Below are 27,483 nucleotides of genomic sequence, written 5' to 3'. Positions count from 1 at the left end.
ACTATACTAATATAAGATGTTAATAATAAGGGAAACTGGGTGGAGAGTATGTGGTAACTGTGCATTGCATTATACTCTCAATTTTTCTGTAAATTTAAAACTGTTCTATCAAACATATCAAAGTTTTGAAGGTCACAATAACTGTTTTCTGTCTCTACAGTTTCGAGAGTGTTTGCTGCCTTGCTGACTCTCCTTCTCTCTCAGACATCACTTTTGATGGCAACCCCATAGCTCAGGAGCCATGGTACAAGCACACTGTTCTTCAGAACATGCTGCAGCTGCGCCAGCTGGATACAAGGAGAGTCACGGTGAGAGCTCCTCCAAGCGCTTACAGTCTGTTCTCCTTAGTGTGCATGAGGGAATTGGGTTTTATATTCTCTGCTTGAAATGCTTCTTAATTTTAATTAAACTAGGGATTATCATAAATGTAATTATGGTATACTTCAAAATTGTAATTGTAGATATTTTTACCACTTTTCCCCTATTCCCAATGTCACTGAATAGGGCATTTTAAATTTCTATCCTTCTACTTAACTTAATTATTATGCTTGTTTTTCATTTTTGCTTAATATCTAACTAATAATTTACTTTGTAATGGGTACGAATTTCGTCGGTAATGGTTAAGAACATAATGATTAAGAAAGCAAACTGTTTAAGTCTGAATCCTATTGTGACTATTTTCTATTTGTATACCTTCAGCAGTTTCCTTAACCTTTCTATACCTCATTTTCTCAAAGTAAAATGGGCGTCATAATTGTATTATGTTGTTAGTAAGGTAAAATAAACTATTGAACAAACCTTAGAACAGGGTGAGGCTTCTAGGAAGTATCATACGGAGTTGTTTTTGATGCTGTACCTCTCAAAGTAATGATCTCTTTTCTTTTCTTTTTTTTTTTTTTATTTTCCTCTTAAAGTATTACAAAGGGTATTACATAAGTATCCTTTTCCCCCCCCCCCCGCCCTTGACAAACCACTACCCTCCCTTACCCCCCAGTGTCTTATGTCCATTAGTTATGCTTATATGCATGCATACAAGTCCTTCGGTTGATCTCTTACTCCCCTCCCTCCTGCCCCCCAACTCTCTCTGGCCTTCCCACTGCAGTTTGACAATCAGTTTGAGGCAGCTCTGCCTCTGTATCTATTATTGTTCAAAAGTTTGTAATGGTCTTTATTATCCATGAATGAGTGAGATCATGTGGTATTTTTCCTTCATTGACTGGCTTGTTTCACTTAGCATAATGCTCTCCAGTTCCATCCATGATGTTGCAAATGGTAGGAGTTCCTTCTTTTTAACAGCAGCATAGTATTCCATCGTGTAGATGTACCACAGTTTTCTAATCCATTCATCTACTGATGGGCACTTAGGCTGTTTCCAGAATGATCTCTTTTCTTATTCATTCTACTCCACTCTACCTATTCTACTTATAGGTTTTGATATGGCTCCTCATCTGAGTGAAATGCTGCATATGATATCTTGTTTATTGGTATACAATGTACATTAGCATATTTTGGGCTCCAAGAAGTTCTGGAAGAAAGAGACTTGCCTTAATTCATTTCATTGCATCCCAAGTTAATTTTAATATTTTATTTTCTCAGAAAAGTCCTTTTAATAATCTCAAACCTAAGCTTCTACTTGTTTTCTTCTTAATGCTTCCAATATTAATGTGCATTTTGAGTGATCAGTTAAGTTTATTCAATTGCCAGTTGACTCATGGCCTGTATACAGCTTCACAATGTGTGCAGTTTACATGTCTATCTCAGCAGTATCATGGACAGATAAGATGGCTAGCACAGAGTTAAATGTTGATGTATCATGAATACCAGGGATCTGGTAGGTTCTGCCTCTCTCTTTGTTCCAGCATGGTTCTTTGTTCTCTCAGTTTGTTTAGATCTATACTGTCAACACTGTTTCATACTTTTACCCTATCTACATGTCTTTCTTAATTAGGCATCTTGGCTACTTCTCATTGTTCTTCCTGATTAAGTTGATATTAGTGGGGTAAGAGGTGAAGCTAACCCATTTATATAAATTAGTACTTAATTATGTACAGTAAATCCTTGATTTTATGGACCTCAATTTAACAGACTTCGGATTTAACAGACAGAATTTCTGGTCCATATGTCATATGTGAAAATTAGCACCCTGTTAATTTTTAAATGCTTTTAACCAAGATTTGCTTATAATTAAACTAACAGGTTGTTTTCTGTTTTAATTCACTGTTATTTTTAACAAATTTTAGCAAATAGGCCAAATGTTGGAAAAAAAAACACTGTAGTTATTTCACCAACATAAATAGATATTACATATCTACCACTATAGTCTACAGCTCTTAAACAATGTTCAGCAAATGATTAGCAATCACACCGAATTATGTAGACAAACAGGTAATTGGTTCTGTTGTTGTGTGGCATGACTTTCTGTGGCAGTTTAACGCAGGCCAGCTGATATTCCGATGTGCACATGCCCCAGCTGTGTGCATTTGTTTACTCTCAGTGATTGGTGAATGCATGCATTAACTAGATCTATTCAGTTTAAATTTAAAATTACTGTAATACATACAGAAAACTTTTCTGTGAAATTAAACTTTTCATAAATACTTAACTTTAATTACACAAACATGTTTACACTAGAGGCCCGATGCATGAAATCCGTGCAAGAGTAGGTCTTCCTTCCCTCCAGCCACCGGCAGGCACCCGGGACCCGGTCTTTCCTCCTCTGGCCACCGGCTGGCACCCAGGACCCGGGCTTCCCTCCAGCCCCGGCTTTGTCCGGAAGGACATCCTGAATGATGTCCGGTCTAATTAGCATATTATGCTTTTATTATTATAGTTAAGTGAAAACAGGTAAACCAACTAATTTGTCATTTTTTTAACATGTTCATTTGGAAAACCTACTTTATTATATAACAGACTTTAGGCTTTAATGGATACCCCCTCACCCAAATTAGTCCATTATATAAAGGTTTTACTGTATTGTGCTTCTTATAGTGAATTTATGTCAGTTTTGTCTACATAACTAATGTCCATACAGAGCAGAAACCATTCTTCTTTTTCCTTGTCTAATACATACAAGTGTTCTGCACATGGTTCTTTTCTTCTCTAACACACTCAATGCAGAAAATGTAATGTTCAATAAAGATTTGCTGGTTCAGTGATATTTACCCACTTCTATGCCTTAAATAAAGGAGAATAAAACTGTATATAGTCACTGTTCTTGTACAGTCCATAGAGTATGTTTGCCTGGTGAGAAAAGGAGGGAAAATCAACTGGGGTGGGAGCAGGGCCAGCTGTCCTGCTAAATACAGAGCAGCAGTCCTTCACATCTGCTCTTCCACTGTTCATTTTAGAAATTTAAAAAATTCTTACATGGAAACAATCTCAAAGTTACAGAGAATTTGTACATACAGTACAAAGAACTTTTTTTTCTTGTACTGTTGTCAGACATGGACCAGGACCAAGGCAGGTCTTTCAGGCCAGTCTGGAAATGGGTCCTTGCAAAGTTGCAGAAAAAGCATTTTGGGGACTCATGCATAGGAGGAGTTGAGGTATAGTGGCAAGATTTATTGGAGAGGCATGTACGGCATAGATGCCCCTCCATAATCCGCTGTACTGCCTCATTCATGACCAGGTGGGTCAGCTTCATCTCACTGTGGAAGAAGTCTAACCTATGGAGCCACACGTCCGCACTTGTCCTCACTCAGGAGAAGGGCCAGGACCCAGACCTGCTGTGCCATTACCCTGGCATTCAAGGCTCTAATAGTCGAGCACAGTGGTTCTCAACTTTCTGGCCCTTTAAATACAGTTCCTCATGTTGTGACCCAACCATAAAATTATTTTCATTGCTACTTCATAACTGTAATGTTGCTACTGTTATGAATCGTAATGTAAATATCTGATATGCAGAATGGTCTTAGGCGACCCCTGTGTAAGGGTCGTTCGACCGCCAAAGGGGTCGCGACCCACAGGTTGAGAAATGCTGCTCTAGCACCAGCGAGGCAGTGTGTGCCTCGGGCCTTTGTTCAGCTTTGGTTATATTTTCTTGGGCTTGAGAGAGAGCAGGCTTTTTTTCAAACACTCCAATCTTGTTCCTAATTCTTCTCTGGCCTGTGCTGGGCCCTCCCCCCTATCCAATCCCTTTCCTTAATCATCCAGGTTTCCATACCCTTATCCTACCTTGTCCTTTTCCCAAATTTTCCCAGGCTAGACTCGTCTCCTTTATGGTGGCCATTTTGGCTCCTGCTGCAAATGCCTCATGGTTTTGCCTCCTCATCTGGCTTCTGTGCATGCCTCAGGAGGAGAATTTCCCCCTCTCTGTTTCACCCCTCCCCCTGGTTTAATCTGTGGGAAGGGGTGGGTACTTCCCTGGGAGATTGGAAAGCTGGTTCTCCCTCCCTACTCAGGGGGAAGAAGGGATGTTAATCCCCTTGGCAGGGCAGTCTGGCTATCCCCTGCGTCTGGAAGCCGAAGACTCCTAGTTAATCCAACTTAATTAGATATCTGGCTCCCTTCTCTTTTGTTAATATCTTACTAGCTGCCTAATGTAACAGAACCACTTGAGAGTAAGTTGCTGACTTGATTCCTCAACAACCCTGAGCACATTAGTGTGTATTTCCTATAAGCAAAGACATTCTCCTGTGTAAACACAATATAACTAATGAAATCAGGAAATTAATATTGAATAATTACTAGGGTCAAATTCTCACACCACTTTCAATTTTAGCAATCATATCAACAATATTTGGTATAGCAAAATGATCCAGTTTGGAATTATTCATTTGTGGGGGCTAAAAAATATTAACACTTTTCCTTCTGGCTGGGCCAATAACCAAACAGATACAGATTAACAGGAGAATATGAAAGTTTAATATATGTGCATAGGGAATTTACATAGGCATGAGAATTACATGAAAATTCCAAAGACAGTGAGGTAACATTGGATATATAAAACATTTTTGGACAAAGGAGAAGGGGATGGGGGGAAACAGGGAATTAGATTTCAGAAATAAGAATGGATGATTTACAGGTAGTTGAGGAGGAGGGAACACACTTGGCAGGAAAATCCTAGCCAGGTGATTCAGAAACAGTGGGACACAGGGTACCCACCTGCCCGAAGCCCTGTTATTTACCTTACTTACTTCAAATTAGGCAGCATACTGAGCTCTCCTTCCTGAAACAGGTTTCTCTATCTGAATCTCTTGAGTAGGAAAGGGGGAGGGCCAAAGGTTCTTTCTGAGTCTTTTGTTTCTTAATAAACACCTTAAATTCAATACATTGGAGAGCAGCTTTGGGGTGGCGGAATTTGGTCCCTTCACATTACATATAGATGCATTTTATTGTCATGTCTCTTTTTCAGGCACAGTTCCTCAATTGTTTTCTGGGGGGATTTCATGACTTTAGTATTTATGAAGATTACAGATCAGTTATTTTGTAGAATGATCCTCAATTCAGGTGTTGTTGTTTTTTTTTCATGTTTCCTCATGACTAATTTTTAGCTACAGATCTTTGGGATAAATATCACAAGTGATTTTGCATTCTTCTCATTGCATCCTGTCAAGTGATGGGTAACTTTTATTTATCCCTTTACTGATATTGTTCACTTTAATTAAGATGATGTCTGCCAGGCTTCTCCATGTGAAGTTACTGCTTTTCTTTTGTAATCTAATTCCTTATAAAAATTTCAATTTATTTATATTGGGATAGACCATGTTATTTAGTTCACTTTTTGTTTATAATTTTATAGTAACTTTACTGTGGAAAGAATATACCTTTTAAAGATTTGCAGTAACAGGATTGGCATACAATGCCTATGAGCTGGTCACCTGTTTTTGTAAAATAGTTAGATTGGAACACAGTCATGTTCATCCATTTGTTCCTGGCGAGACAATGAGACCACGGTTCCTGTCTTCTTGAAGAAAATATTTCAATCAAGAGAAAAGGTAAAGCAAACTAAGTAAGAATGTATTGGCCACAGTGAAAACATACTTAGGACAGTGAAACAAGAAAGGGCTTAGAAGAAGTAACAGGAGAGCCTAGGCTGGGCTGCTTTGGTTCACTGAGAAGTCAGAGAAAAGGCAGCCTTAGAGACAGGTTCAAGGGGTTAGCCCAGGACCAGCTGCTGCTGCCCATTGCTCCCCTGGTTGCAGTCTCCTGGAGTCCTAGAGGGAAGAAAGGAGAAGGGAATGGCATGGGCATGCTCCCCTGGGTGAGAGCTTGCATTTGGGTCCTTCATCCTGAACATATTTCTCTCTCTCTTGCAGGTGGCTATCTTAGAGGAGATCACAGGGGAGGGTCTCAATAGAATAGTCATTAGCTTTACAAATGTGCTCTTTCAGGGTGATGGTCTTCACTGATTAGTTGGCGCCAGGGCAGTGGGTCATTATTCAATGCAGCTCGTCTTGAGGCAGCAAGGGCATCACTTGTCTGCTTTTACTGCTTTTCTGGGCTTGGACCTGAAATATATCTGAGGCTTAGATCTTATCCTTGGGAGGTAAAGGACAGGGGGCCTAAACCACATAGCCAGTGATATGAAACGTCAGGGGGTCTGAACCGCAAGACCAACAATATGAAAGGTCAGGTGGTCCAAACTAAAGGACTATTGATGTGCTAGGGGAGGGTAGGTTACCCTGGAGGCGAGGTTCTTGTTTTCCCAGTTTTGCTCATGTGTGTCTAACTGCCTATAACACATTTATATACTATCTATGTCTGCTTTGATGCTGCAATAGTAAAATTGAGTAGTTGCTAAAGAAACTATATGGTCTACAAGCCTAAAATATTTACCATCTTACTAGAAAAGTTTGCTGATACCTGTTCTATAATAATTTTTTCTCTTTAAAAATGATATCTTGCTTGTATTTTATGTAATTTATAATGTAAACATTCTAGCTGAGGTGGATTACACAAACATTTAATGAACTTCTGTGAACAAGGGCTGTGGTTCCCAAACTGTGTGCCAAAGATGCTGAAGTGAACTCACAGGGGCATTGTGGAACACTTTTTAGTTTTAAGGAAAACACAGTGATATTTGATATCTATGAGTTACTGAAAAACTTCCAGCTCAAGGTAGTTTACCATTTCAACATTAGATCACACTATATTTCTCTCTCTGGCACCATATCTTTTCAAAGCTGACTTTTCAGTGGTTATTGTGACCAAAACAAATGCCATGTCGAATTAGTACGAACAGGAAATGGGGGTGGCAGTGTCCGATCTAATTCCAGTGTTGGAGAAGTTGTCCAGTGCCCCACAGGTACACCTGTTCCATTGGTAAGTAATTGTGGTTATTTAAGAGTGATATATTTTTTCTTTCAGTTTATATGTATTATTGTTTTCAAATGGCTACTAAGTTGCTAGAACATGAAGACTTGTTAAGTTGCTTCCTAGCCATAGTAAACAGTGCTTTTTTGTTTTAACTTAGAAGCACTGTGCAAAACTTTCTGAGACATTCTTAGTCACTTTGAACTGAAAAGCTTCTGTACTAGAGTCTATGTTAGATACTAGATATGGTAAGATCAGACTTATAATTTCTGCCCTCCCATTAACTTACAGTCTAATGCAGAGGCAGTCATGCAGCTTGATTATAATTCGAAATGACTAGTTAGATAAGATAGATTGATGGATATGTGTTTGTACACACACACACACACACACACACACACACACACACACAGCACAGTCATATTGAAGAGCAAAGCACTCTACCAGAGAAATAGGATAAGTTCCAAAGGAGAAAATACTTGAGTCTTGAAGAGTGGCAAAGAAGAAGGAGGAAGTATCTGTGAAGAATGTTACAGGGAGTGAGAAGGTGTGCAATATGCAGAGGGGTGCTGAGAGACTATAGCAACTGATAGCAGTTCAACATGGCTGAGTACATGGGGGAGACTAGCAGGAGCAAAGGCTATCTGACAGGCAAGGACTAGGCCGTGAAAGGCATTTTATATCATAATAAAGTGGTTAGATTTTTGTCATGATCATAAAAAAAGGTCTTGAAGAGTTTAAGGTAGTTAAATTGGAATTGCCTATGAAAGAGATTATTTCTCTGAGTAGCAGCCCAGAGGATGAATTGGGGAGGATGGGTTGGGTGGTGAGATGAGAAGCAGGGAGATAGTCAGGGTTAAGAGCTTCTAGGGCTCCGATCCAGAGGAACAGCAAGAGATAATGTGGTGCTAAGAGGTAATATGAATTGTTGGCTTCAATGCCTGTTTTGCTTTGTTAACAAGAATGGCTTTTAGTATGTAAAGAGTAGAAATAAATATTAATAAGGTAAAAGTGAGGCCTAGGATAGGTGAATAAATAATTTTGAATTCTGACCCATCTAGAACAGGGGCTGACAAACTTTATCTGTAAGGACCTAATTAGGCTTTTGGGGCGATACAAGCTCCGTTGAAAACTACTCAGCTCTGTCATTGTGGTGTGAGAGCAGACATATACTACAATTCATAAGTAAATGAGCATGGCTGTGTTCCAGCAAAACGTCATTTACAAAACCAGGTGGCAGATTAGATTTGGCCTGTGGGCTAAAGCTCACCAATCCTTGATCTAGAACACTGAATAGACATAGTGAATGAATTGGTAAACCACTGAAAGTTATTTCTGAGAAGCAGTGTTGAATAATGTAGTAGCCGGAAAGTAAGGTAAACTAATCTGTCTTTTTGTCAAAGAAGGAAAGAATGTAAATTCCACAAATTGTAATAATAAACTTGATGTTGATTATGAAAGAAAACTAAATTAGATTATTACAATAAGGGTTGTACTTAAGGAATTGATCACTAGGAGGCAGCATTAGTTCACTAAAAACAATTTATACCAAAGTCATTTTTCTATTTTAGATATTATAAATAGCCCCTTTCAGAAGAGTGCTATAGATAGATAGTGTTTTAGTACTTAAGCAAAGTATTTGACAAGTCTTTTATGAGATCACTTGGGATAAATTGTATGACAACATGGTTAAATGGATTTGTGGTTCAGGTATACCTATAGAATATGAATTAATTGATTAATGCCAGCCTATAGAGAAATCTGTACTTGTAGGCCATGAGGCTTTTCCTCAGGCCCATTCTATTTAACGTTTGTGATTAATGACTAGACGATGATGACAATATTTATTTTATTCTGATAAAGTATGTGAATGACAGAAACTGGAGAAGTTAGAGATCCTAATCTATTGGTTGATCAAATCAGAATCTAAAGTAGACATAAGGATGATACTTCAGGTCTTCAGATATTTTCACAACTATCCAATAAGAGAAAAGACACAATTTTGAGAGGCTAGAACAAGGACCATTCCTTGTTCCTTTTTATTTCTAAGGCTGTATGTTCACAAATTCTGAAACAGACACAATGCCTAAAGTCTTCACCTCACACCCACATTTAGTTGGCTTAATATGAACTTATTTATAATTTGCTCTCCAAACAGTGGAATCGCCTACCTGAAGCAGAAGTGAGTTTTTTTCTCACTCCGATGATGTGGTCCCCGTTACTAATGCTTATCAATGTGTTCTGGTTCTCCTCCTCTCTTTGACGTATGGAAAGACGATAGTTCCTTTCCTCTTGCAGTTAGGTGTGGTCATGCAATTTGCTTTGGCCCATGAGATGTGAGCAGAAGTAATGTATATAATTTCCAGTCAGAAGCATTTAAAAACTTATGTGTGATTTTTCCATGCCTTTGTTCCGTGGTCATTGTGGAAGCATATGATGAGTTGAAGATACTATCAGATCACAACACCCAGGAGTACTTAGCCAATTTATGGAGGACAGTGGTAGTGTTCTCCGCATGATCAAGAAATAAACTTTTCTTATTGTAAGCCAGTGTAAGTTGTGAAGTTGTTATAATAGCATAACCTAGCCTGCTCTGGCTTTTACCTACTTTGGTATTTAACAACTAATAGCCCTGGGCCAATAGAAGTCAGGTGACAGGGCTTCTAATGTTGAATCTGACATTAACTATGACCCTAGAAAATCAGTTTTCTCTGTAAAACAAAATTCTTTGAATGAAAAATATGGACCATCTCTTCTAGACAAAAACACTGTGACTTTAAAATCTGTTCTAATACTTGATATAGTCAAAGAAAACAATGCCTTTTATCTGTTCTATTGTTTTAAACTATAGGGTTAAAAGCCCACATTGCCATTTACTTTTTTAATGCCACATAAATTGCTGTCTATATTAGTTAGGACCATTTTATTATTTAGTTTGGAACAAAGTTCTCATATAATACATGCATTGTTTTTAGAACCTTAATAATCTACTAATAGAGTATAATCCAGGTTATCAAACATCTATTGAATCACTGTACTTCTTTGAAATCATTCCTATAATATAATGATTTCTGGATTCTCTATTTCTATAATAGGTCTCCAAAACAAACTGAAATATGGAAAAAAGTTGATTTTTTAATATTTTTTTGAGTCCCAGCTAGATTCCTTTCTTTTGCTACATAAAGGGTTTGGCTTTGATCCCAGAAATTGAACTATTATCATGAAGATGCCAGAATTTCACTCTTTTTTCGTCTTAGAAACAGAGTTCTAGCTTATCTTTAAAATTAGAGGTTTGTTTTTTGTTTCTAAGTTTAGTTACTCTATAAGTATTTGGGCTGAAATACAGATATCAGATATATAAATTCCTTAAAACACTCAATATTTGAATTGATTTGGCATCTATCCAGTTTCCCTAGGTTTGGCTTTCCTTTGAAAGCCCTACTGTCTTTAATAGAAGCTCAGATTCTTTTGGAAACTCTGATGGAATCACCTCTTAAGTATGTGTAGGACGTGCTCCATACAGCTTCCAGTGCTGTTTGAAATTGGCTCTTTAAACAACCAATCTGTTTCTAGTTCACATTTTATAGATGAGTCAACAATTGAACATCAGTATAACTTGCTCTTTAAAAAGTTTGTTCTGAAATAGTTTATACTTAATTGGCACCAAATCAGTATTTACTGAACAAAAGAATTTAATATAAGTATTAATCTAGCTATTTTGTGATGTTAGGAATCAAGGTTTTGAATTTTTATTTAGTTTATTTCTCCTCATTATCTCCATTCAGACTTACATTAAGAATAAGTATATTCCATATTGTAAAAGACACTTTAAATTCCCTCAAAATCACATTAAATTGCTGTTCCCTTTTAAACAACTAAATCATATGGCAGATTACTACTGAATGCTAACCTCCCCTTTTTTTATCTCTCTAAAATCAGTAAAATGCATTTAAATATATCCTTATTATAAAACATTATTAGTTCCATTTCTTGTAAGACATGGCTTCTGGTCCTGATTCTAGTTCTGTCACTAGCTGTGTGACCTTATAAAAACTGCTACAAGAGTACTTCTCAGAGCACCATTTTCTTATTTCTAAAAGGAGAGGCTTCCAGTGGATGCATTTTTAGTCTCCTTTTTAACGCTGTGATAGTTTCTCTTTGTGCATGTTCAGTGTACTTCTTTAGTCTAGGTATTTCTTTGTTTTCAGAAGCATTTATAATGGCTCACCCTCTAGACTACATTTTCATGGCCCCTTTCACCTTACTTAATTTTAATATAACAGATAATAACCTATATACTGGTCAAAATAGGCCAGATAATCTACAGTAATGACTTATCTAACCTCAGTAGATTAAAGTAACAAAGTTTATTTCATGTTAATATTAATTGTCTGCCCATAGTATGTGGTCCCAGAATGTGGCTGTATGTTGTCCTCATTCCAGGACCAAGACCTTCGAAGTACCCATTATCTGAAGCTTTGCAGATTCTGTGACAGAGGCGAGAGAGAAATAGCTATATCAGACATGTCTCTGAAAGCTTCCACCTAGAACTAAACATATCACTTTTGCTCACGTGGCATTGGCCAAAGCAAGTCAGTGTCCACACTTAACTTTGAGGGGCAGATGTACTAGCTCACAATGTGGCCTGGGTGTGGGAAGACACAGGGATATTTGGTAAACAGCTCGTATGACTATTCATCATGTTACTTCTGATAGGAATACAAATTAGTACTACATTTTATGGAGGGAAATTTGCAAATGTATCAAAAGCTCTAGAAATATGTTTGTCATTTTATTTAGCAGTTAGAGTTTTAGGTAATAATTGAACAAATATACAAAGATGTATATTCAATAATTCATTCTTTAAGTATATGTTTATTGAATATCTACTATGTGCTCGGAGCTGACATGTTCTAGACCTTTATGGAGCACTTTGGGGTAAGAGAGTGGAGAGATAGTGCCAGAGATAATTCACATGAAACAGGTTACTAGTAAGTGTTGTTCAGGGTGCTATGAAAGCATATGAGAACATTTCTTCTGACCTACTTTTCAGTCATCTGATCCTCTCTTCAGCTGTGTAAAATATACTCTGCAACCCCCTCCCCCTGAATTTTTAATTTCCGTTTTTGTAACTTTTCACTTTTGAAAGAGATCTCCTTCAAATGTGCTAAATTGATTTTTTATAGTTTCCTATCTCTGAAGATACTTTCAAGCTTGTTTTTTATGAAGAAATTGTTTTCTCAAATTGGGACATAATTTTGAATGTCCATAAATCTTTTGATAATAAAAAAGTTACATGGTTATAATTTACTGTTAAATTTTGATAATCTTCAGGGGGAAAATATGATTAGGATTGTATATACAGATTACAACTTTTAAAAATTTGTTCACAGTGAATATTGTAAGGTAATAGAGAAATGATAAAATTTGAGTTAGGGTGTTGGGATTATGACTTATTTTTTAAACTTTTATAACCTGTCTATAATATTATTTAACAGTTTTTAGAATTTAAGAAATTAGACTGGCCAAATCGATTTTAAAACAAAGTAAAAGGAATGATATTAATTGAGAATAATTTGTTAATATCAATGGAGAGTTTTAAAAGGCTTTCACTCTTATTTTATCATTAAATAAAACTCTGATTTGCAACCATAAATAAAATCAAAATTGTTAGAGGTGTCATTTTGATCCTTTTAATCTTCATAATAAAAAATTTAAGTCTTTTTATGCGGAACTATTGTGCCCAGTGTACTAAGAAAACTTATACAAGCTGTTCCAATCTTTTTTCTTCTCTCATTATTTTGCCCTCTTGTATTAACTAGATTTGTCTCACCTCTATAGTTGGGAGTAGAGTTAAGACTGCAGTTTTTTTAAGAATAAAGAACAAAATAAAGAAGACCATGATAACTTTCTTTGAGGGCATAGTTTATATTAGTTAAGTTAGTATGCCTCTCACAAAGAAAACCAGACTTACAGAACCAAAGATATTTAACATAAAAGAGATTAAATGCTTAATAATTTTTTAAAATTTCTTTAGGAAGAAGAAAGGCGTATGGCATCTGTTGTAGCCAAAAAAGAGGAAGAGAAGAGGCGGGAAAGTCATAAACAATCCTTGCTTAAGGTATTTTCTCCCATAGCTGTATGCATGTGTGTGCTCATATCCACTGCACTGAAGCCAGCTAGTCAGCTAGAAAAGTGGTTTCCAACTCTAAAATGTTCATTCCTATCAATAGAATGTTTTTTATAAACACCCCTAAAACTTTTATAAGTTTACTACCTATAAATAAACTTGTACTTCTGAAATACAGTATAATATACATTATAAAACTCATGCAAAAGCTATTTTAAAAGGAAGAAATAAAAATAAATATAATAGAAGTTATTTGTTTCCGTACAAGTGTATCGCCTGTGTTTCCTCATGGCATTTAAAGTCCTAAATTTGAAAACTTTCTGTTAGCTTCTCGGTTATAGATTTGGTAAAGATTTTGAGAAATACAGGAATTGAAATTTGTTATAAACTGGTTTTAAGTGATTCAGCATATCAGATATTTCTTTCCTTAAATAAAATGTTTTATTTTAAAATATTTTATATTAACATTACAATGTATAATAAAGACAGCTGAAAGCCTATGTCTTGTACTATGCTTTCTGCTGTGCTCTAAAACTAAGGATATCACTCTGATGATCATTACTCATTTGTGTCTTACCTAGGTGCTTTTCTTTTTAAAAGGGGACATATGTAATACTTTCAACAATAAAGATAAATTTTTAAAAAAATTAAATTAAAATGGTGTTCAGAATTCAAAAAATGACTACTAGGGATGTCAAGTTGTATATAATAAACTTATGAAACAAGAAAACTTGTGTGTGTGGGAGTGTGTTTTAAATGTTGTGTATCTTGGTAGGGCTATGGATTACACACAGGTATATGCATTTGTCAAAACTAATCAAAGAGTACACGTTAATCTGTGTCTTTTACTCTACGAAAATTACTCTTAAATGAGCAAAAAAGAAAAACAACTTGGTCCCAAGCCCTCTCAGCTCAGCACTAACACTTCAAAAGTAATTAGAACCATTACTCTGGATACTAACATTTTTGTCACCTGCTGTTATCTCTAACCTGCTGACTCCTCCCCACCTTTGTTTTCCCTCATTCCATTAATTAAATGTGCTTTCCCCCCTCTTGACATCTTCACCGTTTTATTGGTTTAGCCAATAAGATTTTAGTTTTCTCTGTAATGGAATATCCCTAATGGTTGGCCAAAAACATATTGGCTTATAGGGAAGATAGTTGTAGGCAGTATTTTTTTTTAATTCCTTATTGTTTTAAGTATTACATAAGTCTCCTTTTTCCCCCCATTGACCTCTCCCCAGCCACTCCCACCCCCAGCACATGCCCTCACCCCACTAGTGTCTGTGACCATTGGTTATGTTTATATGCATGCATACAAGTCCTCCACCTCCTCCCCTCCCCTTGTAGGCAGTACTTTTTTTTTAAATTTGAAGGCGCAAGGTTTACCATTGCCAGATACTAATACTGGCAAACTGTCTGACTGGTTCATTTATAAAAAGTAGTATTTCCTGCCATGCCACTGCTGCTGTCAGATGCATAAGTGAATAAGTGAATAAATGAACAAAAATACATAAATAACTATTTCTCTCTGTCAACCTCCAGTTGACCAGAAAACCAAATGCATAGAGCCCTCATGATAGCCACTCTCCATTAACCCACTGTGCCTGTCTCTTTCAAAGTGGTCTTGGAAATGAATAGAAATAATGGCACTGCTTAGGTTAAAAATTGGATTATCCCAGTCATCTGCAAATGACTGAAACAGAATTTCTTAAGGTCAGATGGCTTTTTATTATAGATTTGGGGGGAAAATTTACAGTTGAATAGTAGATTCCTACTTTAGATAAGGAGGACATACATAAAATGTCAAAAAGTCTCAGAAGTATATCTGAAATATCAAGCAATAGAAAAAAATGCTAAAATTAGAAAATAGACTTTTATTTATTTTTTTTATTTTTAATTTTTTTTATATATTTTATTGATTTTTTACAGAGAGGAAGGGAGAGAGATAGAGAGTTAGAAACATCGATGAGAGAGAAACATCGACCAGCTGCCTCCTGCACACCCCCTACTGGGGATGTACCCGCAACCCTGGTACATGCCCTTGACCTGAATCAAACCTGGGACCTTTCAGTCCGCAGGCCAACGCTCTATCCACTGAGCCAAACCGGTTTCGGCTAGAAATAGACTTTTAAAAAATTTAGTTTTAATTACCTTTGTCATCGCTTTTTATTCATAGTCAGTGCCATTTCTACATGCTAAAGATAACCAAATATAGGCACAGAGGTGGAACTAAAAGTAATTATTCTACACGTACACATGCCCTGAGCAAATGGGCAAAAACCTTCCTAAGGGGAAGGGAAAGTGTCTGTTTTCAGCTTCTGGTCTAATTAATATGCCATATAATAATGTTAACTTTTTATAGTATAGAATAGATTAGTGATTATTTTCCCCAATACATTTATATAAGTTGACTAGAAACATTTCAACATGGCAGTTTCAGTAGTCCAGAACTAATTTTTCGAAAGGTTTCTGTGAGAGAATAGAGCCCCAGTGCCCTAATCAGTGGTTCTCAAAGTGAAGTTCATTAGCAAATTCAAGAACCCCACCTGAAACTCACTAAATCAGAATGGGGTTTGAGCTAGCAATTAATGTTTTAATAAGCTCTCCGTGACTTAAGGCCCTCTAAAGTTTCAGAATCACTCCCCTAAGGTATCCATTGCATATAATGAATTAAATTACTTAATCTTCATCTAGGAAGGCACTAGTTACCTAGAAATATTCCAACTTAGTACCATTTCTTTTAGTAGTTTGTACATAATTATTAATTTTCAGACATTGTAATTTATACTGTGAAGCTTGGAGCATTAATCAATTCCTTGCCTTTTCTCCTCCCACCGAGGTTATTTCATCATGTTAGTCCTAATTACTGGGCAGGAAAATTGAAATACTATTCAGTTTTTCTTTTTGTGTTTAAACACAAAAGTATGTAAATTTCTGTTAAATTAAAATTTCAGATAACACTTAAGTCTATAAATTTCTGTTAAACTTTCAGGTAGTGAAATTTTTATATCTTCAATAGGAGTAATTATTGTTTGTATATGTTTCTTTTTCTTTAAGGATGATAGACAATTACTAAGGTGTTTAAATGCACAAGGTAAATAAAGGCCAGTTGTACTTTGTTTTAGAATAATAATTTGGCCGAAACCGGTTTGGCTCAGTGGATAGAGCGTCGGCTTGCGGACTGAAAGGTCCCAGGTTCGATTCCGGTCAAGGGCATGTACCTGGGTTGCGGGCGCATCCCCAGTAGGAGATGTGCAGGAGGCAGCTGATCGATATTCCTCTCTCATCGATGTTTCTAACTCTCTATATCTCTCCCTTCCTCTCTGTAGAAAATCAATAAAATATATTTTTAAAAAATTAAAAAAAAAAAAGAATAATAATTTGACCCGGCTGGTGTGGCTCAGTGATTGAGCATTGACCTATGCTCTGGGAGGTCACGGTTCAATTCCTGGTTGCAGGCTCGATCCCCAGTAGGGGCAATGTAGGAGGCAGCTGATCAATGATTCTCTTTCATCAATGATGTTTCTCTTTCTCTCTCCCTCTTCTTTCCTCTATGAAGTCAACACAAATATATTTTAAAAAATACAAATTTGATAGCTACTTTTAAGGAATAGACTCCCTTTAAAAGTGTGATAAGTAGTACAAACAGTATGCACTTTGGATATTCCCCTACTGCAAAAAATTGCTTTATGAACTTGTTACAATAAACTTTTTCACAGGAGAAGAAAAGGTTAACAATTAACAACATAGCACGACAGTGGGACTTGCAACATCGAGTAACCAATATTGCTGCAAATCAAGATAGAAAAAATTCTGACTCTCCTTCTCTGGACCCCTGTCAGATGGATGGGAGCACCACCTCTGCATTTCCAGAGGAAACAGGGTATGCAATGGTATTCTTTCCAGATACCAGTCTTTGAAGACATGAATTTGAAGCAGAAATGGGAAGCCATTTAACAATAGTTTTCATAAGAAAACCACTGAACTTAGAAGTTTACATTTAAAAGTTAAGATGGAATTATTGAAAAAACAACTGACCACTAGTTAAAAACAAAACACTTTCAGTGGTTTTTTATTTGTCATAGGAAAAAATGTAGGTTACTTAATTTAGCCTATGAGACCCCCTACCTGCCTCACCTATTTTATCCTGTCTCCTACTGCAGCCTCAGTGACTTTCAGTTCAGTTACTTCCAGCCTTTCTCCTGCAAACAGTTGTCTTCTCCCCTGACACCACTTCCCTGCCTGACTTCCCCCACCCTATCCTAGCTTTAACTCCAACTCAGCCTGGAGGTCTTAAATTTAGACTTCATATCCCCTGGAAAGCCTTCCCCAACTACTTCCCCCCAAATACCCTAGATCAGATACCCCTATTATCTCTCAGTACTCTGTACTTTTCCTTCTTAGCACTTACCATAACCATAATTAAATGAGTAGTGGATAATTGTTTCAGATCTGCTTTTCCCACTAGAACAGCGGTTCTCAACCTGTGGGTCACAACCCCTTTGGGGGTCAAACGACCCTTTCACAGAGGTCGCCTAAGACCATCGGAAAACACATATATAATTACATATTGTTTACAGTAGCAAAATTACAGTTATGAAGTAGCAACGAAAATAATTTTATGGTTGGGGGTCACCACAACATGAGGAACTGTATTAAAGGGTGGCGGCATTAGGAAGGTTGAGAACCACTGCACTAGAATATAAGTTTCAAGAGGAAAAGAATCCTGATGCTCTTGACCTATATGGTATCCCCATCAGCCAGCGCAAAACCTTACTCCTTAACTAGTAGTATTAAGCAATTCAGCATAAAATCTGAATAATTACTCCAGTTTTGTTTTATAATACAGTGGGGCCTTGACTTACGAGTTTAATTTGTTTCGAGACCGAGCTCGTTAAGGAGCTCGTTAACTCAAATTACTCTATCAACTCAATGCAAAAAATTGGCTGAGAGACAGCTGGTATCTCAAAAAACTCGTTAGTCGGGACACTCGTAAGTCAAGGCCCCACTGTATCTCTCTATTCCTGTGGCTCAAAACCTCTTTTCTCCAATGACACGTGTCATATAATTCATATCTCCTGGTTTATGAGCAAATCTGAATACACTATCTAGACTTTGCACATTTCTCTTCCTCTTAAGCAAGCACATTGGAATCAAGTGAGAGAGACATAAAGCATATATATCTTTATAGTTTATTTATAATTTAAAATATGTATGTATAAAATTTTAAAATAAAGCCTAAAAATCGGATGGAATTTCAATTTTTTTCAGGTGATGAAGCACATATGCAAACCAAATATAATGTAGTTTTTTTATGTCAAGTTTTTAGCTCCTATTCTTTAAGCTTTTTATAAAATAAATAATATAATAAAGAAAGTAATTGAAGAGGCATTAGAATAATATTTTGGAAGTTTTCTGACGTTAAAGAGTCTGATATATATTTAGACAAACTTATAAATTTTTAGTTATAGGATTATTATATGTTGATCAATGTATTTTCTTCAGTTCTCTTAGGTATTCACATGTATAGCTTTTCAGCTCTTTTGATTTAAAAAAATCAGGCCATAAAAAATAGAAATTCTATTCCCTGGCCAGGTGGCTCAGCTGGTTGGAGTGCCGCCCCATACACCAAAAGGTTGCAGGTTCGATTCCTGGTCAGGCCACATACCTATGTTGCATTTTCAATCCCCCATCAAAGCATGTACAGGAGGCAACTGATCGATGTTTCTCTCTCCTCTCTTTCCCTTACTCTCTAAAAAAGCAATGGGAAATATCCTCAGGTGAGGATTAAAAAAAAGAATAGAAATTCTAATTAAGTGATAATTTATATAACAAATATATCATTCTAATATCATTTAAACATGTCAAAATATTATTTTACTTGTTTAGAACTATAATACTTTATAAAGTTAAAACTTTATATCATTGGTCTTTAGATTTATGAAATACTGCATAATTTCTCTTTTTTCAAAAAAAATATTTTTCCTGTCTTCCTTAAGGTTTCCTAGTTCTAAGTTTATCCAAATAATCTTGCAAATTTTATTCTAAAACTTTAATAAGGTTTTAAAAGTTAGTCCTATAATACATCAAATTTATTTTAATATGGTGTTAGGTAAGAGTCTAACTTGATTTTATTTCAGTTGACAAGTCAATATGCTAATAATAGCATTCCTTGATTATTATTCCTATTTTTTAATGAGAATGCCATTTTCATCTTATATTAAGGTCCCGTAAATATATGGATTACTTCTGGACTTTCTGTTCCATTTCACAATCTATTTAATATGTTTTAATGCCAATACCAGACTGTTTTGATTAAAGTAATTTTTAAAAAAATATTTTTTATTGATTTCAGAAAGGAAGGGAGAGGGAGGGAGAGAGATAGAAACATCAATGATGAGAGAGAATCACTGATTGGCTGCCTCCTGTTCACCCCACACCAGGAATCAAGCGGCAACTCGGGCATATGCCCTGACAGCAAATCGAACTGTGACCTCCTGGTTCATAGGTTAACATTCAACCACTGCGCCGTACTGACTGGGCAACTATAGTAGTTTTGTAGGAAGTTTTAATATCTGGGAAATCTGCTTTCACTATTTAACATTTTAATTCTCACACACTTTTTCTGGCATATGAACTATAAAATTATTTAATCTAAATAGAAACGTTAGAATCTTATTCTAATGTGCTTAATCTCATTTAAGTTATTCATTTCAGAAGGATTGACATTCTTAGGATAATAAATCATCACTTTAAAAATCATGGTATATCTCTTTATTTTGCCAGGTCTTGTTTGGTATTCAGAGGGAGCTAACTGGGGAAGTGTTGAAAGGTTGAAGGAAAATTATGAGTAACTAAGTGAGTTTACAGACCATGAAATTATAGCAACTGTAGTCTGAATTGTTAAGTGTGTATTCCAGGAACCCATAATACCTAGGTATCACAGTAGAGAAATTAAATATCTGATAAAAAAAAAAAAAAAAAAAAAAAGGAAAGCCCTAACCGGTTTGGCTCAGTGGATAGAGCATTGGCCTGCGGACTGAAGGGTCCCAGGTTCGATTCCAGTCAGGGGCATGTACCTTGGTTGCGGGCACATCCCCAGTAGGGGGTGTGCAGGAGGCAGCTGATCAGTGTTTCTCTCTCATCGATGTTACTAACTCTCTATCCCTCTCCCTTCCTCTCTGTAAAAAGTCAATAAAATATATATTTTTTAAAAATAAGGAGATATAGGATCAAAGATGAGGAATAAAAATTTTAAGTATAATGACAAAAGAAAGAAATGATGGACCATATGGTCTAGACTAGATTTTTGAGGAATAAAATATACTAGTAGTTTGTTGATTTGTTGATGTAGCCATTCTGACAGGTGTGAGATGGTAGCACATTGTCGTTTTGATTTGCATCTCTCGGATGATTAGTGACTTTGAGCATGTTTTCATATGTCTTTTGGCCTTTCTTCTGTCTTCTTTCAAAAAGTGTCTATTTAGGTCCTTTGCCCATTTTTTGATTGGGTTGTTTATCTTCCTTTTGTTAAGTTGTATGAGTTCCCTGTAAATGTTGGAGATTAAACCCTTATTGGTGATAACATTGGCAAATATGTTCTCCCATGCAGTGGGCTTTCTTGTTGTTTTGTTGATGGTTTCTTTTGCTGTGCAAAAGCTTTTTATTTTGATGTAGTCCCATTTGTTTATTTTCTCTTTAGTTTCCATTGCCCTAGGAGCTGTATTGGTTAAGAAATTGCTTCGGCACCAACTTACACCATACACAAAAATAAACTCAAAATGGACAAAGGACTTAAACATGAGACGGAAAACCATAAAAATACTAGAGGAATTCACAGGCAGCAAAATCTCAGACATATGATTTTTAAGTTTGAGGTTGAAATCTGATTTTGTTGTTTTTCTCCTACAAGAATAGCCCGTTACCCTAGTGTTATTTATTGAGTATTCTTTCTTTTTCCCACTGATTTTAATGCTACTCTGCCTGACTGTTTTATTGGTAGTGGGAGAAGTAGATAGTCCAATTATAGATCTTCAATTAATGTCCCCATGTTCAGTGTCACTTCTCACTCCCATCTTCCAACATATCTACTGTTCTTTCCTTTTCAAAGCTCTACTGGGCAGTTTGGCTGCTATCTTTGTTGTTTCCAGGGCATATTCAAAGCTATAGTTTCCTTTGTGTTTCCTCATCACTCAACATTTTTCACTTTCCAGCATCCAGAAATTTGCTGAAACTTCTTGCTACAGATTGTCCCCCTCTTTGTAATTGTTTTGTTGGGTTTATACCATTTTAGTTTCTTTAATGGGCTCTAAAAGGGAGAGGTTTCAAACACAATTGCTCAGTCTATTTTATCTGAAAGTACAAAGTGAAGTGTTTTAAATATTACAAGTTGTATTACTACATTATCTGCAAGTCTTTAAAAATATAATTAAATTTCATCTTTCTGGAAAGATATAAGCCTGGTTCTTTCTGAAGGTAGAAAGCTAGTCAGAGGGCTACAAAGTGTGTCCTCCTTAGAGTTCTGATTTGCTTTTTAAAAATATTACATAGATTTTCCATTTTTAACAATCCCATTTATAGTCTTTAGTATTTCATAATGCCAAAAAGGTGGCTAATTCTTGTGTTACAATGTCTGTGACCTTTAGTGTATGGGTGTGTAACTAAATGCCAGGAAACAAGTACCATGAAAAAATGATAGGCACATTCAAGAAAGAAATTCCATAAAACTTTGCTATATCCCATCAATTTTTTTACTGCTCACTGTCCTCGGGACAGCTTTACAGTAAAGTGACACATTGCAGGTTTCTTTCCTGCCAGAAATGGGAAAGTACTTGGTGTAATGTTTTCTTTGCTTACATTGGATGCGTGTAGTGAAGCTGGTTTATTTTTGGTCATTTCCTGTCTATGAACACTGGGGTATTTTAGCCAACACTACTATAATAAAATAGAATGCATAAAATGAATTTCCACACCTACAAATGTTGCATTCGAAATCCATAAAATACATTATTATAGGAATCAGCACCACTTATTCATTGGGAAAACAATTATCTGAAATATGTTAAGTCTTTCTGTTCTAACCATTATAGAAAGCCTAAAGATGTTTTCAAAATATGCCAAAAGAACCCATAATTATCTGAAATACTCTTTTTCCCATTTAAGCATTTAAGAGTATATTCTCCTTTTAACCTGGTTTTCAGGGAGTCAACTCTTTATTGCATTAAGTTAATCACCCTGTACTTCATAAGGTATATAAATGTCTCATTACTATGTTGTGTACCTGAAATTAATATGCTATTTGATGTCAACTATAATTAATATATATATATTAATCTCCCTATCTTAGAGTCCTTTACTAACCAAGAAGGCATAGAATATTTTTCTGATTAGTTCTTATAAAGATAGTTGAATAAATAATGTTTGGATTAACCACTAATAATCTTGAAGAGAATTCCTATTTGATGGCAGACTGCCTACTGTTATAGAAATAATATTTTAATTGGGATATATCCATGGAAGTGTATTTGACTTCATGGGAAAACAAATTGTAAAACATAGACCCTTTGTAGAAGATACTGGGCCAGGTGACTCAGTCACCTGCTCTAAAACATTTGAATCATACTTGATTCCTCCCTCTCCTTCATTCCCTGCAATCAGTCACTAAGTCCCACTTTTTTAAATGTTAATCCTCACCTGAGGATATTTTTCCATTGATTTTTTTAGAGAGGGGAGGAAGGGGAAGAGGCAGAGAGAGAGAGAAACATCCATGGGAGGGAGACACATTGATTGGTTGCCTCCCACATACACCCTGACCAGGGCTTGCAACTTAAATATCTGCCCTTGACTGGAATCAAACCTGGGACCCTTCAGTCCGCAGGCCGACACTCTATGCACTGAGCCAAACCCACTTTTATTTTCTCTTAAATATCTGGTTCTCTTCTTTTATTAATAGTAATCACTAAAATGTATTGAGCTAAGTATGGTTTAGAATATTATTTTTAGTCTCCATAACAACTTTGAAAAAACATGTATGAGGATCACCATTTTACACACCAGAATACTGAAACTACAAAGAAATTAAATAACTTGCCCCCAAAGTCATGTTTATCAATGGCATTCTAGGATTGGAACTAAGGTCTGTCTGATTATCTTGCCAATGCCATTTCCACCACACCATACCCTCTTTCTGATTATGCTTTTATATGGTCTAATCACACTATTGCACCGAGCTTCCTACTAATCTCTGTTCATCAAGCCTTTCACTCCTACATCCTCCACAAAATGGAACAACCTGTCTCAAATGGGTCCTAGTGGTCAGAGACATATTTTATTCATCTTTGTATCCCTAACACTAGCATCTAGCTCCATGCATGGCACATTAGAGGTGATTAAAACCTTGTGTTGAATATGTCCTATTACTTTTTATTTAAAAATCTTTTTTTTTTTTTTGCTCCTCAAACTTAGAGGATAAAATCTGACTTTCCAGCTTCATCTTCAGCTACTGCTCCCTCCCATACGTTTCACTGTCCCGTCCTATGTTGCAGTGTTCCAGCCATATTGAAATTGTTCTTAACTGAATGTTATACATAATTAGGCTTCTGTGCCTTTCTTTTTTCTGTTTTTCTTACCTAAATTGTGCTTCCTCCCTCTACTTCTGATGTAATTCTATTAATCTTTCAAGGACCACTTCAAATGCTGCCTCCTTTTGAAACCTGACCTCTCCCCTCTAGAATAATAAATAATTCCTTCCTCTGTATTCCCAAAGCATATCACTTAAATATTCATTATTGATAATAAGCATGTTATATTAATGTCTAAATTTATCTTGCTCACCACCATCCATCCAGACTGAGATAGCTTTAAGAGCAAATAGGTCTTAGTTTATTTTTATATTCCTACTAGAGGCCCAGTGCACAAAATTCATACATGGGGGGAGGAGGGGGTCCCTCAGCCCAGCCTGCACCCTCTCCAATCCAGGACATCCCTCTCACAATCTGGGACTGCTGGCTCCTAACTGCTCACCTGCCTGCCTGCCTGATGCCCCTAACTGCTCCCCTGCCTGCCTGATCACCCCAACTGCCTCTGCCTGCCTGCCTGATCACCCCTAACCGCCTCTGCCTGCCTGCCTGATTGCCCCTAATCACCTCTGCCTGCCAGCCTGATCGCCCCTAACCGCCTCTGCCTTGGCCCCTGCCACCATGGCTTTGTCCGGAAGGACGTCTGGAAGATGTCCAGTCTAATTAGCATATTACCCTTTTATTAGTATAGATGGCCTACACAATACCTAACACATAATAAGCTCTTCAGATTGACCTTTTTATTTGATGAGGTGAGGTCATTTTCGTTGAGAAATTATATTCCATGTGTTTATTAAGTGAATTCCAGAGTATGATTAGAGCATTTATATTTCTGGGACCATAACCCAATAAAAGTGAAGAAAAATTTTGATATATCCAAAAACTTGTACATGATTTCTATATTGATTATCCTTATCAGTACAGATGATTTTGTTGCCCTTTACCATAATTCTTAGGATATCTATCTATCTATCGTGCCCTGTATATAATGGGTTTCCAGCAAATGTTTAGTGAATAAATATTCATATATATATGAATAAAAAAATGTGGACATATTACCAATCATACAAGGACAACTGAAAGGACAATCCTCAACATAGAAACATTGCTTAGTAAACTTTCTATTTCTTATGGAACTCTCAGAGCACACCTTTCCTGAGGAACAGATTCCTCTGTTCTGTATTGGCCAGAGGCTAAACTCAAGCCTCATTCAGAAAATAACTGATGTGGCTTAGGTATTACATGACTTATTTAACAGGTTCTGTATTTCCTATTGAGAAGGATGAACCTACCTACAGCCCAGAAAACTTTCCATTTGTTTGTACTGAATGTCCATGTCAGATCTATATAAATTGGAGATTACTTCTGATTTGTTTTGTAACTATACGACTGTTTTTGCTGAATGTAGGCTTATTTTTTCACTTATTTTCCCAACAATTTGCTTAACAAAACTTTAAACAAAATAAATTATCCTTTTCTAATGTTATAGTTTTATTTTATAGTTGATATTCTTTTTTACTTCCTTCTATATGATGCTACCTATTTAATTTATTAAAAATTGTAATAAACATAATAATCAAATAGTGCTCCAAACTTAACGCTGTTCATGTGGAAGATACTACTAAAGAAAACACAAGTACTTGCAGTAAGAAGTACTACCTTCTATAGAGATAGAGAAATAAATGAACAAATCTAGTTGTCTAAAATAAAATTCACATACACATTTTATGTATAGTTTTGTGCAGTGTCCTAATATGAATGGGACTGCTTTTCTACTTGAGACATTTTTTAACCAAAACAAAATAACCTAAGTAATATAAAGTGCTTAAAAATACAGTATAAAGATATAGATGCAGACATACTAATTCTAATTAGGAATGTAATTATGATGTTACATTTTTATAGTCCACAATTATGTTTAGGAAATTACACAAACATAGATCACTGATTTGAATGAAATGCATAAATCTGTAGCAAAGATTTGTAGTTACAAAAAAAAAAATTACCAAAGAATCCCCAAAATTAATTTTTATTCCACTTTTGTGTCATATTCTTGGAGCCTTCATCAATGTTACATGAAGAAAAAAACAAATGAAACACTAAAATCAAATCACTAATGTGATCAAATAGGGAAACAAATAAATTAAAATCTAGCAGCCATCAGCAAGAATGTCCAAGACAAGGGTGTCAAACAAAACAAAGAAAATTGCTAGAAAACTGTCTCCATCATACTCTTTCAAACCAGTAAAATATAGTCCTCCATACAACGGAACATAAACAGAATACTTTTCCTGTAAGGTTTAGAAATACAAGTTCTTTGTTAATCTTATGGATGGGTAAACTGTGTTTGTAAGCTATTACTGAGTGGGCCAGGAACACATTTATGGATTCTGGGGACAATGTAGACTATAATTCTTTGATTGGGATAAGTGGACACTCTAACTAAAAGAATTGTTTTTAAATTAATACAGAAGTGCAAGACAAAGCCAAATGTGACTTCTCATATCTTAGCAACATTTAGATGAAAATCAAATTTAAATGCAGTCCACTCTGCTTTTGAAAAGGCTGTGGTTCAGCTCCCCAATCTCAATTGCTTGATCCAGTTTCCTATGAGAATACTCAGAAGATGTCTCTTCTTAAACATCAGACTTCTTTTTAGCGGTAGAGCTGCTCTTAGTAGCAGCTGCATCTGCAAGGGACTAATATCCAGTCATTATCTTTGGAGGAAGTCCTAACCTTTCCTTGTGTACCCTCCCTATATATGTAATAGCTTCTCTGTATTCACATTCAGTAATCCATTTTGCTATCTTATCACCTTTAGCTCTAACATTAGTAACAGCTTTACTATGGTCATCAAAAGATCTCCAGCCCTAACTGGTTTGGCTCAGTGGATAGAGCATCAGCCTGCGAACTGAGGGGATCCTGGGTTTGATTCCTGTCAAGGGCACATGCAGGGTTTCAGGTTCTATTCCTAGTAGGGGGTGTGCAGGAGGCAGCCAATCAACGATTCTCTCTCATCATTGTTGTTTCTCACTCTCCCTTCCTCTCAGATATCAGTAAAAAATATATATTTTTAAAAAGGATTCTTCAATAAGTCATGGCAGTGTCTCTAGGCAAAAGCATTTGAGGACACTTTGTCTCTGCTGTTTGTTCAATGTACTTAGCCTTTGTCCTCCTCATTTGCTTCTATCATCTTCCCACATAGGCTCAATACTCTTCTGAAAAAGTAAGTAGTCACAGCCAGACATTAAATTACTAGACAACTGGATATGGTTGTAGAAGAGCCCAAAAGTCTTCAACTTAGAGATCAAACTCAAAGATCAGCCAATGGTTGGCTTGCCAAGTTTTGTCATTTTTCAAAAAACAAAACAAAACAGTGCCCATCTGTTCTGTAAAGGATATTTGGTATAGTTTTGTGGGTTAGCAACCGCCTGGTTAAATTCTGTTTTTCTTCTTCTGTATGTGGGGGATTAGGAGTAGGAGTGGTTTCCGATTCCACAGTTGCCATCTTAGATCGCT

General features: G+C 36.2%; 1 protein-coding gene and 1 pseudogene across 6 annotated transcripts in view; one reads left to right on the top strand and one right to left on the bottom strand.

The window, feature by feature from the left end:
* LRRC49 (leucine rich repeat containing 49) overlaps positions 1-27,483 on the top strand; it is a 177,976-nt gene that overhangs the window by 109,691 nt on the left and 40,802 nt on the right. For all 6 annotated transcript variants that reach the window (XM_070431160.1, XM_070431168.1, XM_070431152.1 and 3 more), the window contains 3 exons: positions 161-308; positions 13,292-13,375; positions 17,107-17,270. In XM_070431160.1, coding sequence (XP_070287261.1) covers positions 161-308; positions 13,292-13,375; positions 17,107-17,270 — 396 coding nt within the window. The remainder of the gene's footprint in view (positions 1-160; positions 309-13,291; positions 13,376-17,106; positions 17,271-27,483) is intronic.
* On the bottom strand, positions 26,601-27,472 carry LOC138998736 (eukaryotic translation initiation factor 4E pseudogene; annotated as a pseudogene).

This window comes from Myotis yumanensis, unplaced genomic scaffold (genome assembly GCF_028538775.1).
Source record: "Myotis yumanensis isolate MYYU_CA2020_CCGP unplaced genomic scaffold, mMyoYum1.0.hap1 SCAF_1, whole genome shotgun sequence".
NCBI lineage: Eukaryota > Metazoa > Chordata > Mammalia > Chiroptera > Vespertilionidae > Myotis > Myotis yumanensis.
The sequence above is the reverse complement of the archived record's forward strand: the minus strand, read 5'-3'. Positions and strand labels throughout refer to the sequence as shown.